Source organism: Dipodomys merriami, unplaced genomic scaffold (genome assembly GCF_024711535.1).
Source record: "Dipodomys merriami isolate MVZ:Mamm:240054 unplaced genomic scaffold, mDipMer1.0.p SCAF_373, whole genome shotgun sequence".
NCBI classification, from domain to species: domain Eukaryota; kingdom Metazoa; phylum Chordata; class Mammalia; order Rodentia; family Heteromyidae; genus Dipodomys; species Dipodomys merriami.
In genome coordinates, this window is record NW_027205304.1 from 807,374 (window position 1) to 823,139 (window position 15,766).

Here is a 15,766-nt window from a genome sequence, read left to right on the forward strand (position 1 = left end):
CTTGCTGGGTGCATCTTTTAGTCTTCCATGGAACCTGGCATTTAGGATAAATATTTGTTGAGTTTTTTACAGAAGGCCGTAGATTTTCAATTAAATGCTGCCAATTCATCAATTTTATACAACTGTGAAACACCTTCAAATTTATGGAAAGCAAAATCTGTTTTTCTTTAGAGGCTAGCCTTTTGGCCCAGCTGGATTTATGAAAAAAGCTGTCTCCATCTCTGAGGACAAAGAATGGAAAAAACTAAGAACATTGCTTTCCCCCACGTTCCCCAGTGGGAAACTGAAGGAGGTAATCAAATGGTGCTAAGTTACAGAATGAATTGGGGGAACAAGCAAACAGTCAGATCAGGGTCCTTTTCCAAGAGAAAGTCCTCTAAGATTGAACTGCCTGAAAACGGTGTTTTGTCCTTACGTCCTACAGTTACATGGTTTCTCATAAATGGAATGTCATGCTTCATCTTTTTGGGTGGGCATGGACTCAGATTTAACTCTTCTCTTTTAACTTCTCTTGTTTTGTGTCTAGATGTTCCCTATCATTCGCGAATTATCTGGTTGGTTGCTGGAAAACCTGAGACCACGAGCAAAGAAAGGCAAACCTCTCATGTTGAAAGAGTAAGTACTTGCTGGGCAGTGGTAGCACACACCTGTAATCCTAGCTACTCAGGGCAGTGAGGTCTAAAGACCACTGCTCAATGCCAGAACCAGCCAAAAAAAAGGCTGTGAAATTCCTATGTTTAATAAACTACCCTCAGAGTATCTAGAAGCAGAGCTGTGGCTCAAGTGATAAAGCAGTAGGCTTGACCAAAAGTAACTCAGGGACAGCACCCAGCCCCTGAGTTAAAGCTCCAATACCTACACCAAAAACAGAGAGAGAGAGAGAGAGAGAGAGAGAGAGAGACAGACAGACAGACAGACAGACAGACAGACAGACAGACAGACAGAGACAGACAGACAGAGACAGAGACAGACAGAGACAGAGACAGACAGAGACATAGAGAGAGACAGAGAGAGAGAAAGAGAGAGAGAGAGAGAGAAAGAATTATTACTCCACCCATGGCCTGCCCGAGCACCAATCTATTATCTATTATAATCCATTACTATCTACTGTAATCTATTATCATCTACAGAGTATTTGTACAGCTGTGATTTGTCTGGGGAGCTCTCTGTTTTCTAAGACTGAGTTCCTTGAGCTCCCAGGTGAGTCTGACCCACCTAATTGTCCTATCAACCCTAGCCCATTCTTGCCAGGTAAATACCCTAGGCAGAGGCAGGGAGGCAGAGGAGGAAGGCCAGACCCTTCCAACGACCCCTCAAGCAGTTCTGTCCCCAATGGTCTTGGAGTTCCTCGGCCCTGGGCCACCAGCGCCTGGGTAATAGCCTCAGTCATTGCAGATGTCTGAGCCTGTAAAGCTAAAGCTAGTGATTGGGACTGGTGCTGTTGCGTTCCCACATCCTGGGAGGTAACCACCCACCTGCTCAGGGAACTCTCTCTCAATCCTGCGGAGGCCGTGAGGTGGTCTGCATTCATCCCTTCCCAAACCAGTAGCTTTACAAATTGATCCTGGAGGTCCCCTGCTGGCAGCTTATGATGAACACCCTGTTGGACTCAGTATAAAATCAGGTAGAGGCTCACCCGGTTTTTGTCTCACTCCTGCTATGGGGGACTCAGTGGGCCCATCATCCAGTTTGTACCATGTGGCAAGTCCTGCCGCCTCACCTGGTCATGGTATGGGCCAGGTATGGCGGCCTGTTGGACGCCAGTGGAGTAACCCTCCCCCGTCCCTGTTAACATGGCATAAGTAATAGGTATCTCGGGTTGAGCCTGCCGGTTATTCTCCACCTGCACTCTGCATTCCTCCTTAAAGAAGGCACACCATTTAATAAACTGAGAACTGGTGAGGATGGCTTTGGCCACATCCAGCCAGTTCTTAGGAACACACAGGTGATAGGCAATGTCCTGTAATAGGGTCTGGGCCCAAGGAGAGTTTGGGCCATCCTCCGCCACCGCCTTGCGGAGCTCTTTAAGATCCTTAGCTTCCCATGGATACCATTCCAAGGGCCTGTTAGCTCCTGGTGCCAGATTGACTGGATATGCTTGGGGAAGCGAATCCTGTGGCCCAGGGTCCAGGCTCCCGGGTGGCCCTTCCTTTACAGGGTAGGCCTTTGCATAGGTTACTTCCCCAACCCTCTGCCCCTCCGTGGAAGGTCGGTAGGGGTCCGGGTCTCGCAGGTCCCTCTGTAGGGTCACGTAGGGCGCCGTACCTCCTCCCACCCAATCGGTGGAATAGAGTGGGGGCCCAGGACCATCAGGGGCACCCGAGTCAGGGGGGGTAACCTTCACCCTCGTTTTGACTTCCACTGTGCATGCTTCAGTGCGTTCTCAGTCGAATTTGACCCATTCCTTTTCCTTCTCCTTCCCAAGTCCTTCTCCTTCTTCTGTGAAATAGCATTACCCATACTAAGGGTTTCACTTATCCTGAGAGACCGCTTAGCCTTGGCTGATATATTTTCCTTTCGTGCCCCATGTTGGGTGCTCAATGTAGGGCCTTCGTCAGTCCCTAGGAAGACGGTTGGGGTCCAAGGAAAGGTAAGTGTGCAGCTCGCCCATTTCCCAGCCTCCCTTAGCCCAGGAGATAATCAGACACACGGGGGAGTCAAGTCAAGCAGGAACTCATTTATTACCACACAGCAAGCACTTTCTAAAGCAAAAAAAAAAAAAAAAAAAGTGTGGCATGGAAGGGGAGGAAAAGGAACCAACCAATCACTGTAGAGGTCACCCTATCATGCGCCTAAGCTTTCTATACTTTCCCTGCTGTCAGCGAGCTGTTCACGCACTGACGTCACTTTGCCTGGTTGTGGTAGCCAGTCAGATTTTAACATAAACAGCTTGGGCTCTGCCCACTCAACTCCCTCTCAGCGCCATCATTGCTGCCCATGTGCCCTACAGGTCACAGGGTATTCACTGATCCTGTAATTAGTTGTGCCAGTGAGACAATCCATCAAGGCACGGTTAAAGGTAACAAAAGAATTTTATTTAACTATTTACACCAGAAAAGAGGCCTGCGACTACTTTGTCTTGGGATAGATATCCAGAACCAAGAGCAGCCTTGACTACCAAACCTCCAAGCCTCCAAGGGCAGCCCAGACCTTTATTAGTTGGTCTGCAAACCTCGGGCCTCCAAAGGTCCAAAGCTCCAAAGAGGAAGGCTTTTCCTCTCTGCTTGCTCTGGTAAAGGCCACTTCACAGGACTAGGCCTGCCCTGCTCCAGTAGTTACCTCTTGCTGTCTTTCTCCCCATGGTCTCTCTCTTCACCCTCCCCCCCTCCACAACATGAAGCCTGTATATAGGCTGCGCCCCTCCCCCACTCCAATGGCTCTAAAGGTTTCAACTGCCCCTCCCCCAAGCTTCCCTCTGTCCAGCCCCTCCTTGATAGCTCTTGACAGTGGGCCCAGTGGGGCGGTGAGGTCAGCCTCTCATCCACACCTCCTCCAGCAGCCCAGTCCTTGAGCGGTGATATCAGCATGGGGTGGTCTTTGGCCCCTCTGGTTATTACAGGCTGACCAGTGGTGCCCTAGAAAGTCTCCAGGTCTGGGTGTTACACTGGCTCGCTGCTGGTGTCTGTCCCTTCCTGTGCTGTCAGGGTCCAGCATTGTGGAGGTTTTCTGCATCTGGATGCTGCAGTCCCATTGGAGTCCCTGGCAGCCACTGGGCCACGTGCACAGCTCAGCCCTGCTGCCAGCAAGGGACAGGGGGATGGAGGAGGGCTCTGCGGTTTTCCATCCTTCTGTGTACAAGGTATGCGTTCTCTCAGTTCCTGTGATTCTATGCTTGTCCATATCTTTGTTGTTGATCTCTTGGGGAGAAGTGCGTATTAGCACCCCAAGTCTCTTTTTGGTGAGAGAGCTAGGGTGATTCCCTATTGTTTCACTGTCATCCTCTTCCCCATTCCCTCTTCCTAAAGGCCTCAGAGCTGCTTACCTTGGGGCTCTGTATGTTGTCCTAGGGAAAAGAACATGAGAGAATATTGAGGTGTGACAAGACAGCACAGATGGCAAGGGACGTGGGGGGGCGGGGGAGCAGCTGCCAGGTGAAGGCCAGAGTCACATGGGTCAGATGAGGTGAAGAATGGGAGAGGAGAAAGGACTGAAAGGGAGGGACAGAGTGCATATGTAGAGAGGGGTGTGTACAGAAGAATGAAGGGCCAGGGATAGAAATGGGGAAGGGATGGTATAAGAAATATTTTCATATTTCTCTTCAGTGTTTTGGGAGACTTCCCTGCAGGGGCACAGGAGGATGGGAAGGATATCAGAGGCTAGTCATGAGTGGGTTTAGTCATATGATAGGGCCTGATTCCATTTGAGGGGGTGTCTGCCACCTGCCCTGACACACTCATTGTGAACCCAATGGTGTTCAGAACGAGGCTGCCTGAAAGGTGAATGAGGGAAGCCCTTGGCATCATGGCCCTGAACTTGGCCCTCAGCACTAATGGAAACTGCTTTGTGGCAGTGTGGGGGAACACTGGAGAAATGTAAAGTGCCAACCCTGTCTGTGTCTGAATGCCCTGCCAAAAGTGGGAGAAAACACACATACTCTCACACGTTACTTAGTTTTAGGGCCTCTAATCAGGTGGGCAGGCTGGGTCCCTGAAAGTAGCCCCACAATAAGGGCTGCTAGCCAAAGAAGGCACAGGGCAGGGAGAGGAAGGATGGAGGGAGACTTTGAGTAGGAAATCTGTGACATTGTGTGTGTGTGAGCGTGTGTGTGTGCATGTGTGTGTGTGTGTATGTGTCTGTGTGTGTCTGTGTATGTACCAGTATTGGGGATTGAGCTCAGGACCTGTGTCCTTGCTTGCATTTTTCAGATTTCCAAGTAGCTGGAACTAAATATGTACTTCCTCTTCTAATTAACACTTCACTATTTGAGCCATACCAGCACTTACAGCTTTTGGCTTTTGGATAGTTAATTGTAGAGAAGAGTCTCTTTGGATCTGGGTGCTGCTGGCTCACACCTGTAATCCTAACTATGTAGGAGGCTGAGATATGAGGACTGTGGTTCAAAGCTAGCACAGGCAGCAATGCCTGTGAGACTCTTATCTCCAGTGAACCACCAGAAAACCAGAAGTGGTGATGTGGCTCAAGTGGTAGAGTGATACTCTTCAGCAAAAGAATTCAAGGACAGGGATGAGAATGTGGCTTAGTGGTAAAGTGCTTGCCTAGCATACATGAAGCCCTGGGTTCAATTCCTCAATACCACATAAACATAAAAACCCAGAATTGACTCTGTGGCTCAAATGGTAGAGTGCTAGCCTTGAGCAAAGAAGCTAAGGGACAGTGCCCAGGCCCGAGTTCAAACCCCGGGTCTGGCAAAAAAAAAAAAAAAAAAAAAGTGTTCAGAGATAGCACCCAGGCCCTGAGTTCAAGTCCATAACTTTAAAAAAAAAGTCTCTTCATTTGCCTGGGCTGTCTTTGAGCCCAGAAGCTCAGATTTCAGCCTCTTGAATGGCTGGGATTATAGAGCCTGGCAAAGAATGGTAATAAGAAAGGGTAAGATGAAAGGAAGGAGAGATGGGAGTGTGAAAAGGAAAGAGAAATGGAGGAGCTAGAGCAAAGGATGCATAGGTGGGCTATGGCATGTTCACCCGAAGAAAGGATGGATGGGACAGGCAAAAGAAAAGCAGAGGAGAGAATCACTGGGCTTGAGATGTGGCTCAAGTGGTAGAGCATCTGCCTATCATGCTCAAGTCCCTGAGTTGAAAACCCAGGCACACCTCCTCTCTAAAGAGTCCATACCATAGCTAGGCACTGGTGGCTCACACCTGTAATCCTAGCTACTCAGGAGGCTGAGATATGAGGGATCGCTGTCCAAAGCCAGCCTGGGCAGCAAGTCTGTGAGATTCTTATCTACAATTAACCAGTAGAAAATCGGAAGTGGTGCTGTGGCTCAAGTGGTAGAGCACTTGCCTTGAGCTGAAGAGCTAAGGGACAGCGTCCAGATCTAGAGTTCAATCCCCATGACCGACCAAAAATATGAAGAGTCCACACCAAAAAATAACAAGTCAAGACAGTAAGGTGCACCAAGGATGATGATTAAGGCTGAGGGAAAAACACATAAATAGAAGCTCAGAGACTAGGAGGACAGCAGGAAAGAGGAACTAGAGAGAATGAGTCTCTGGTAAAGAAGAGTGTCTGAAACTCTGTGCTGGTCTCATTATTAGGGAATGGGGCGTGCAGGGTGAGGAGACTGGAGCAGTAGGGTACAAGGCTGAAGCGGACTAGGTGAGTCATGAGCCTCTGAGAAAGGCCCCTGTGTGTTTCTTTTTTCTAGCTAATTGACTAACAGTAAATGTAATTTCATAAAGTTATAATTTGCTATAAGTATACAAGTTCTTATCCATTTTCCTAAAAAGACCCATAAACCTCACCAAGGAACAATTGTATGTAAAAATGTCCAAAGCAAATGTAAAATACTTTTCAGTAATCGGCAACTGTAATGTTATTTTTTCACTATCTTTATATTACATCATTGAATAGCTAACAAAGGTTTTCCCCACAAAAGCTGAGTGGGAGATATTTGCATGCTGCAAACAGAACAAAGTGAAAAAAAATATTTTTCAAAATCCTTTGATAATTTTTATGGGCTTCATTTGGAAAAATGGCTGCTAATATGCTCCTATTTTTAAAAAAAATTGCTGTCCTTATTTTATATTTTTACATTATCTTTTAGTAGTCAAACAAAGGGATTTCAAGTCAATATGTCAGTTTGTGAATACAATTTATCGTGATCAATTTGTCCATATGTATGTACACACACACACACACACACACACACACACACACACACACACACACACACACACACACACACACACTTTTTTATTTTGTCAGTCATGCAGCTTGAAATCTGGGCCTGGGTGCTGCCCCTGAGTTCTTCAGCTCAAAGCCAGTGTTCTACCTCTTGAGCTATTGCACCACTTCCAGTTTTCTAGTGGTTAATTGGAGATAATAGTCTCATGGACTTTCCTGCTCTGGCTGGCTTTGAATTGAGATCCTCAGATCTCATTCTCCCGAGTAGCTAGGATTACAGGTCTGAGCCACTGGTGCTTGACTATACAAGCATTCCCCCCTCCTTCCCACGCCCCCCCATGCCGTCTTCAATTTAGGGCCCTGTCAATGTCCCTGAGCTTTTTCAGCTTGAGGCTAGCGTCCACCCCCAGCTTTTTGGTGGTTAATTGGCAAGAAGTGTGTCAGGGACTTTCCAAAAATTGTGTAAGGGCTCTCTAAACCAAGGTCCTCAGACTCAGCCTCCTGAATAGTTAGGATTACAGGCCATGAGCCATAGGTGCTCAGGTAAAATAGCTGTCTTATTTATTAGCTCATGTTAATTGGGTAAAGCAATAGATTTCATGGTGATATTTTCCTAGTTGTTTTTATTGGGAAACATGTAAAGAAACCTCCCAAACTAGCACCGCTGTCTCACTTGCTTCACCTCCTTGGGAGGACAAATTCTCACCCTGCTGGGGCTTGGACTGTAGTTGTCTGGCCTGTAGAAGAAGCAACATGGTGTCAGTATGATTTCCTTGTGAGTCTCTGTCACCTTCTTGACTGTGTCCCATGCTGAGACTAACCTTGAGGGAAACAGAGTCATGGAGATTCTCTGCCCCAACCAGTCAGGACAGTAAGCTGAGACCAACCATACTTGTCCTCTTGTCCTCCACTGCAAGTCCTAAGACAAGCCCTTCTGGGGCCATTATCCCTGTTCCCACCTCTCTCTTCCTCTCTCTGTCTCTGCTTCCTTGTCTCTGTGACTGTCTCTGTCTATCTTTCTGTCTCTCTGTTTCTGTCTCTCTTTCTCTTTCTCTCATTGGTCATGGGGCTTGAACTCTGGGTCTAGATGCTGTCCTTGAGCTGTTTGCTCAAGGCTACTGCTCTACCACTTTGAGCCATAGCTCCACTTCCATTGTCTGGTGGATAACTGGAGATAAGTCTTAGGGACTTTCCTGCCCAGCCTGGCTTTCAATTGGGATCCTCAGATCTGAGCCTCCTGAGTAGCTAGGATTAGAGTCATGAGCTACCACCCCAGGCCCAGCCCTCTCTCTCGCTCTCTGTTAATTTCTCCGCTTCTTTACCTCCCTTCTTACCCCTACCACACTTTCCTCCTTTTCCTTCCTCTACACTCATACCCTTTTGTTTCCATGCCCTCACCAAACATCTTCTTTGGCTTTCTTTCTGAGTACTGGCTGTTTCTGGTCCCACAGATTGAGTTCATGGTTGGAATCCTGTTCAGACTTCTGCTGCTTCCTGGGGCCATTCCTCACACCTCAGCGGCTCTTCTTTCCTTATTAGGGAATGTTAGCAACTTTCTTTTTTTCTTTTTCTTTTTTCTTTTTGTTTCTGTCAGTGTTGGGGATTGAACTCAGTGCCTGAATTGTTTTGATCAGTGCTCTACCACTTTCAGCCACAGTTCAACTTCCAGTTTTCTGGTGGGTAAGTAGAGAGAAGAGTCTCACAGACTTTCCTGCCCAGGCTGGCTTTGAACCATGATCCACAGATCTCAGACCCCTGAGTAGCTAGAATTAGAGGTGTGAGCCACAATGCCCAGCTTGTACCCTTCCTGACGACCGTTTGTTTGGTGGAACTTGAGAATTGACTTCAGGACTGTTCCATCCATCCATCCATCCAGCAAGTACTGTGCTGTTTTGCCCAGTGTAGCTTTGAGAAAATTTTATGAAATCAGGCAGTACAAGTCATTCACTTTTGGCTATGAATTTGAGAAGATGAATTATTCATTTTTTTTGGGGGGGGTCCAGTCGTGGGGCCTGAACTCTGGGCCTGGGCACTGTCTCTCAGCTCTTCAGCTCAAGGCTAGCACTCTACCACTTGAGCCACAGCGCCACTTCCAGCTTTTTTCTTTTTGCTTATGTGATGCTGAGGAATCAAACCCAGGGCCTCAGGCATGCAAGGCGAATGCTCTACCGCTGAGCCACTTTCCCAGCCCCGAATTATTCATTTTTGAAAGGAAAAGCCATTGAGCAAAAAGTTCAGAGACAAGTGCCCATGCCCTGACCAAATTCAGCCCCATGACCAAATTCCATTTCAAACTTTGATTGGGGTTGCATTAAATCTGTAAGTTGCTTTGAATGGTACATACATCTTGTCTTATTCTTCTCCTCCAAGAATAGGAAATCTTTCCATTTGTTTGTGTCTTCCTTAACTTCTTTCAATATTATGTTCTGCTTTTGGTGTTAGTGTATAAATCCTTCACCTTCTTGGTTTAGCTTTTTTCTAAGTGTTTCTATTTTATTGACTGTTGCTATTATAGATGGAATGACAATCTTGATTTTTCTCTTTGGATGGAGCCTTTGTTATAAACCATCTAAGGACACTTCCTGGTCCTAGCCATTTCCCTCCATCCTTTGCGCTGCTGCATCCTGGCTGCCTTCACACACTGATGTCCTCACTGCAGGAAGCTGAGGTGGTCATGTGACTGCTCACTGTGCCTCTGGGATCTGATGTTGTTGGCTTTGATTTACAAGACCCCCTTCTCTCATCTCATCTCATCTCCCATCTCCTCTACCAGCTAGAAAAGAACTGAATTCTGGGAATATTTTCCTTTCTTTGAAGTCCAGGAAGTTTCTTTGTCCTTACCCCCAGTTCTTACCTGACTTGTTCTTTTTATTCCTTCAGAGGTTTTGTTTTCTGCTAGGCAGTCCTCTCTGACTCCCTTTCTTTCCACTGACATTGTTTAGCACTACCACAGCTCTCCCAAAAAACGATGAGCACCAACACTTCTGAGCGCAAAGTTCCTTGCAAAGCAGGCTCTGTTCTTGGGTTTTGATTTACCAGATTCAAGCTATTTCAGTCCTTGCTGAACTGAGACAGCTTCCTGCCCCTTCTGCTCTGTTCTTACCTTTCCCAGGGCAAGCTGTCTCTTCTCCAGCAAGCAAAAGGTGAAAATCCATGAGAGTCATGAGAGAAGACCTGACAAATGATGCCATCATCTGCTATTGCTGGTTTGCACAGACCCACGTGAGGAGATGTTCTTTAAAAAACACAGATTGCCATCCAGGGTTTGTGGCACCTACTGTTATCCTGGCCTGAGGCTTGAAGGCCAGCCTGGTCTACATTATGAGACTTTGTCTCAAACCAAACCAAACAACCAAAGCAATATCTCCAAGCACAGGCCTAATAGCCTGATGTTTTGGGGTTTGAGGGAACACCCATCAGGTACCTGCTCTTTTTTCTCTTTTTGGTGCCAGTTGTAGGTGTTGAACTCAGGGCATAGGTGCTGTCCTTGTGCTTTATTTGCTCAAGGCTAGTGCCCTACCAGTTGAACAACAGCACCACTTCCAGGTTTTGGGGTACTTAATTAAAGATAACTGTCTCATTGACTTTCCTGCCGGGGTTGGCTGGAACTTCGATCCTGAGATCTCAGCCTCTTAAGTAGCTGGGATGACAGGCATGAGCTGCCAGTGCCCTTCAGGTAAGTGCATTTTTAACAAGCATCTTAGGTGTTTATAATGCAAGTGTGTTCTAAACCACACCCATTTGGGAAGTATGATGAGAGGCCAGCCCTGGACCACTTACCTTTCCTTCTCCACCTGAGAAAGGCCATCAATACTAGCATCCCAGTTTTGAACATAGCAGTGAATACCACAGCAACAAAGACTTCCAGACTCAGGGGCTGAGACTCTGAGACTGTGTGGCCAGCTGAGGTAACTTCAGAGGCTACACTGGTGTTTCTCTCAGTGGTGGTCTTCATCTGGGTTGTGGTCTTGATGGCTGGGGAAAGATCAGAAGTCAGCAGATTCTCCTGCAAGAGTGGGAATTTGTGAGTGACAGGTCAGATCTCATCTTGTTCAGAGGAATATGGAGAAGGGAGCAGTTCTCAGAGATCCACTCAGAGAGGAAGAGAGGGAGGCTTAGACTCCAGATGAGCAGAGCTGGGTAGAGGAATACAAGTGTTAGAGCAGCTGCCTAGTAAGTGCCAGGCCTTGAGTTCAAACTCCAGTACCTCCAAACAAACAAACACAAAAGGATTCCAAGCAACCAAGTCACTTGAAATGAATCACAGGAATAGGACATTATTTTTTTTTGCCATAAATCTATGTAACATAAAACATACCATTAGTCATCTGCATGGGTGAATTTCAGTGGCACTGAGTACATTCATGTCGTTATGTAGCCATTATTGACTCTCCAATTCCAGAACTTTCTCTGGACCCATTAAACTACTCCTTTTGACCGTGCTTATTAGAACTTAATTATTAAAAAACAAAAACTGAGTGCTGGTGGCTCATGCCTGTAATCCTACCTATCCAGAAGGCTAAGATGTGAGGATCATAGTTTGGAGCCTACCTGGGAAGGCAACTCTGAGACTCTTATAATCAGTTAACCAGGAAAAAGCTGAAAGTATGTTTGTGTCTCAAATAGTAGAGCAGCAGCCTGGAGTGAAAAAGCTAAGGGACAGGCCCTGAGTTCAAGCCACAGGACTGGCACAAAAAAAAAAAAAGAGGGAAAAGAAATGGATAAATTACCTGTATCAAAATACTACTCTGTGCTCCATAATTATGCATACATACAGTTGATTAGAAATAAGATGAAACTCAATTGAGAACTAAGGCATTTTTTCAAATATACTTTTCTTGTCGTTATTAAGGGGCTATCATTTCATAAGGCAGTTCAGAGTACAGTTTGTTTTGGACAGTGTCACCCCTTCTTTCACTTTCCTCATTTCCCCTTCCTGTCTCTGCCTAAAGGTTGCATAGTTAGGTTTCCACACAGTGTTTCCTGAATGCCATGACTCTATTTGGAGCACTGGAAGAATATACATACAAACCAGAATTGGGAATGTGGCTCAGTGGTAGATATGCACAAAGCCCTGGGTTTGGTCCCAGCACTAAAAAAAAAGTGTATATGTACTTAAATAAATAAATAAATATAATACATAATAAAAATACAAACCACAGTAATATTGGTTTATTAAAAGTCCTGGAATATGACTAAAGAATCATTTAAATTCATAGTAATAGATGCTTGTTCTTGTTTTGTTTTGTTTCTGTTATTTTATTTTATTTTATTATTTTTGTCAGTCTTAGGGCCTAGGCACTGCCCCTAAGTTCTTCAGCTCAAGTGGTAGACTTGAGCCATAGTGCCATTTCCCATTTTCTGAATGGTTTATTGGAGATAAGAGTCTCATGGACTATCCTGCCCAGGCTGGCTTTGAACCGGGACCCTCTGATCTCAGCCTCCTAAGTAGCTAGGATTATTGGCGTGAGCCACCAGCACTCAGCTTGTTTCTCTATTTCTTTTATGCTGGTTCTGAAGCTTGAACTCGGGCACTGGGTGATATCCTTAAATGTTTTTGTTTTGTATTTTACTCTAAGCTAATGCTCTATCACGTAAGCCACAGCTCTAAGTCTGGCTTTTTGGTGTTATTTGGAGAGGAGAGTCTCATGGACTTTCCTGCTCAGCTTGGCTTTGAACTTCAATCCTCAGATCTCAGCCTTTGAGTAGGAAGGCTGAAAGATTTGAGTCAGTGGCACTAGCCTGGCTAAATACTTGCTCTGTGTGTGTGTGTGTGTGTGTGTGTGTGTGTGTGTGTGTGTGTGTGTGTGGTGTGGTCTGTTGTGTGGTGTTTTGTGTGTGTGTGTGTGTGTGTGTGTGTATGTGTGTGTGTGTGGTTATTGGTATTTGAATTCAGGGCCTTTCACTATCACTTGCATTGTGTTATTTGTTGGTCTGGGGCTTGAACTCTGGGCCTGGGCGCTGTCCCTCAGCTTTTCAGCACAAAGCTAGCACTCTACCACTTAAGCCACAGCACCACTTCCAGTTTTCTGGTGGTTAATTGGAGATAAGAGTCTCACAGACTTTCCTGCCTGGGCTGGCTTTGAACCTTGATCCTCAGATCTCAGCCCACTCAGCAGCTAGGATTACGGGCGTGAGCCCCTGGCACCCGGTTGTCACTTGCATTTTTGCTCAAGGCTAGCACTCTACCACTTGAACAATACTCCCACTTCTAGTTTTTCACTGATTTATTGAAGATATGAATCTCTCTGATGGGCACAGCATTTCTATCTATACAAAATGAGCATGCTTACTGTTATTGTAGTGTGGGGGTATAAGAGAGCGAGGGTAATGAATGCATTTGAATGCTAGGCCAGTGGGGTTCACGGTGCAAGTGCCCATGTACAGTGGATAAGAGACACGGAGACCTGGGGAGGGAGGGGTGGGAGAGGTGTTCTGGGGAGGGAAAGGGGGAGATTGAAGGTAGAGGTACAGGTGATGGTGTGGGGTTACAGCGGGCCCAGAGACCAAGGATACCACCCATCAGACACCTGCTGTGTGTTCTGGGCTGAGTTCAGGACTGTGGGAAAGAGCAAGATTAGATGCAGATAGCACAAAATGAAGGCAGGATACTTCTAGCAAAGTCAAATGAATCTGCAAGTCAGGGAACACACAGGGCTGGAGGCCTAATATTAAAGTTAGAAGTTGGATGATTGTGGCAGGGCTGAGGCCCAGGGTGTGGGATTGGGGTGAATCTCAGGGGCCACTGGAAGGCAAAGAGCAGCATCTGTTTGGGGATGATTATTGGGAAAGGCAATCAAAGAATGATATTGGCAGGGTCCTGAGAAGAGGTCAGAGATCAGGAAGAGGAAAGTGAGATTTGAAGTGTGAGGACTGAGGGGGTGTGGAGCTGGGGAAGGGGGCTCACCTTCAGTGATGGTGAGTTTGGTCCCTTCGGTGGACTGCCACCGCTGCTCACCCATTTCCTTTGTCTTCAGATGGATGCGGCAGAAGTACATGGTCTCGTCCTCCTTCCGAAGGTTCAAAATGGACAGGGAGCCTGAGGTCCTGTTCTTTGTGAGGGTCAGGACCAGCCGGTTCTTGAAATGCTTATGGATGAAAGGTGGGGTCATGTTGTAGATGAACTCCCCGTAGAACCACACCCATCTCCAAAACAGCTTCACCTCGGGATCCTGGGGCAGCTCCCAGGGGTGGAAGAAGCTGAAGGGGATTTCGATGGAGCCTCCCACAATGGCAGAGAGGTGTTTGGGCTGGGTCATGGCAATGCTGTCTGTGAGGAAGGGGAAGGAATGTGAAGCAAGTCCCTGCCAGAGGGGAGGCAGAGACGAACCCCAGATGCTCCTGCACCTGAATTCCCAGGGTTTGGTGGGACAGATGGCAGGGTTGACCCTCTCCAGGCTTGGGAGAGGAAAGTGGGTGAAGGGTTGGTCCTGGCCACCTCCTCCCACACAGCCCTCTGCACATGCCCAGCCCCCAGGCTCCCTGTGGCTTGATGGTTGTGGCCACTCACCAGCTGTCAGGACTCCTGCAGGCAGTAGCAGCAGTGCCACCAGGACCCACCCCATAGCTGGTCTCCTCTGGGGGAGACCAGCCGGAGAGGAGGCCCTGCCAGAGCCCTGGGGGCTTGCACAAGTGGGGTGAGTGTCACGTGGAGATTGAGTCAGACTTCTTTTCCCAGGGCTGAAGGAGGATGTTTACTTTCCCATCTCCTCTTCCTTGTGACCTACAACTTCCTTCACCATGTGGCTTCTCCTTTTCTTAGAGGGCAGAAAGGCCTCTTTTGTGGTCACTGAGAAAACAGTCCTCCAGCCTCCACCTCCCATTTGGTGCTGAGAGACTCACCTTGCCCTTGGCCTCACCTGTCCCAACTTGACCACCGGCCTTGTCTGGTCCTTCATCATGGCCTGTGCAGTCTCCACTTTCCCTTCTCATCCTTCTCCTCACCCTTCCTCTCCCAATTTCCCTGCCTCCCCACCTCTGTGTGTCTCTGTCCTTGACTCTTGTCCCCCAGTCTCTCCTCCCAGGGGAAGGGGCTGGCCAGGGCCAGCGCTGGCTCTTTCAGAGAGAGGAAGGTGGGCAAGAGTTTTTGCTCACCTCAGCTTCCAGACTCAGGTCTTAGAATGGAATATGAAGATGATAGTCCTGGGACCCACTGGAATATCAAGCCCCACTGGTGTATGCTTTTTCCTTGTCTTTCCCCCAGGTTGGATCATGGCCCTGTAGTAGCCAGGAAAAACCAAGATGTGGGCATTCTGATCGGCCCCCTGGTGACTGACTGGCTGCCACCTTCCTTGGGTGTATAGATGACACAGTGACTTTGGGTGTCACGCTGCCCTGCTGGCACCTTGTGCCCTCCTGCCAGCCCATGTAAGAGTCACAGGGTGGGTCTAATTTTGGACTTAAGGATCCACTTTAGCCTTCTGCTGAGCTGGGGCTCTGGCCTGGCTGCATGGCATAGTCTCTGGAAGCCAACGTTGGAATACCAAAGTTCCAGTACTGGGGACCAAAGGATGCCTCCAGAACCTATCTTGGACTGGGGGCAAAGAAGATTCAGAGCAGCAATGAGTCACACATTTCCCACTCCATGGCACACTCTGACACAAATGAGAGGAGAGGGTGGAGGTTTGGTGATTCACAGGCTGGCTCTGTGGGAGTCTGTGCCCACCTGTGCCCAGGAGGAGTCTGGTGTCAGCTTTTTTTTTTTTTTTTTTTTTTTGGTCAGTCTAGGGGCTTGAACTCTGGGCCTGGGCGCTGTCCCTCAGCTCTTCAGCTCCAGGCTAGCACTCTACCATTTGAGACACAATGCCTCTTTCGCTTTTCTGGTGGTCTATTGGAGATAAGAGTCTCACGGACTTTTCTGCCCAGGGTTGCCTTTGAACCGCAATCCTCAGCTCTCAGCCTCCTGAGTAGCTAGGATTACAGGCATGAGCCACCGGCACCTGGCTCTAGTGTCAGCTTA

The 15,766-nt window shown here is 47.6% G+C and overlaps 1 protein-coding gene across 2 annotated transcripts; it reads right to left on the minus strand.

Moving 5' to 3' along the window:
• Nucleotides 1–7,415: 7,415 nt before the first annotated feature.
• On the minus strand, nt 7,416–14,447 carry LOC138804827 (paired immunoglobulin-like type 2 receptor alpha). 2 transcript variants are annotated; one of them, XM_069989318.1, is made up of 4 exons: nt 14,318–14,447; nt 13,766–14,077; nt 10,588–10,782; nt 7,416–7,544 (listed from the first exon to the last, which is right to left on the minus strand). In XM_069989318.1, exons 1-4 carry the CDS (start codon nt 14,370–14,372, stop codon nt 7,510–7,512), a joined length of 597 nt encoding a protein of 198 aa, XP_069845419.1. In that variant the 5' UTR covers nt 14,373–14,447; the 3' UTR covers nt 7,416–7,509. The 2 variants fall into 2 exon arrangements, with proteins under 2 accessions (XP_069845419.1, XP_069845420.1); XM_069989319.1 differs by having other exon boundaries at nt 13,715–14,077; nt 14,318–14,441.
• Nucleotides 14,448–15,766: the final 1,319 nt, after the last annotated feature.

Excerpts from the sequence above, each read along its gene's own strand:
- LOC138804827 (XM_069989319.1), bottom strand. The coding sequence starts at position 14,372 with ATGGGGTGGGTCCTGGTGGCACTGCTGCTACTGCCTGCAGGAGTCCTG. Across the intron at positions 10,783-13,714 it reads CAAACTCACCATCACTGAAG|CCATCAAGACCACAACCCAG; the intron begins GTGAGCCCCCTT and ends ATCTTTCCCCAG. Across the intron at positions 7,545-10,587 it reads TCTCAGGTGGAGAAGGAAAG|GCCAGACAACTACAGTCCAA; the intron begins GTAAGTGGTCCA and ends CTTCTTCTACAG.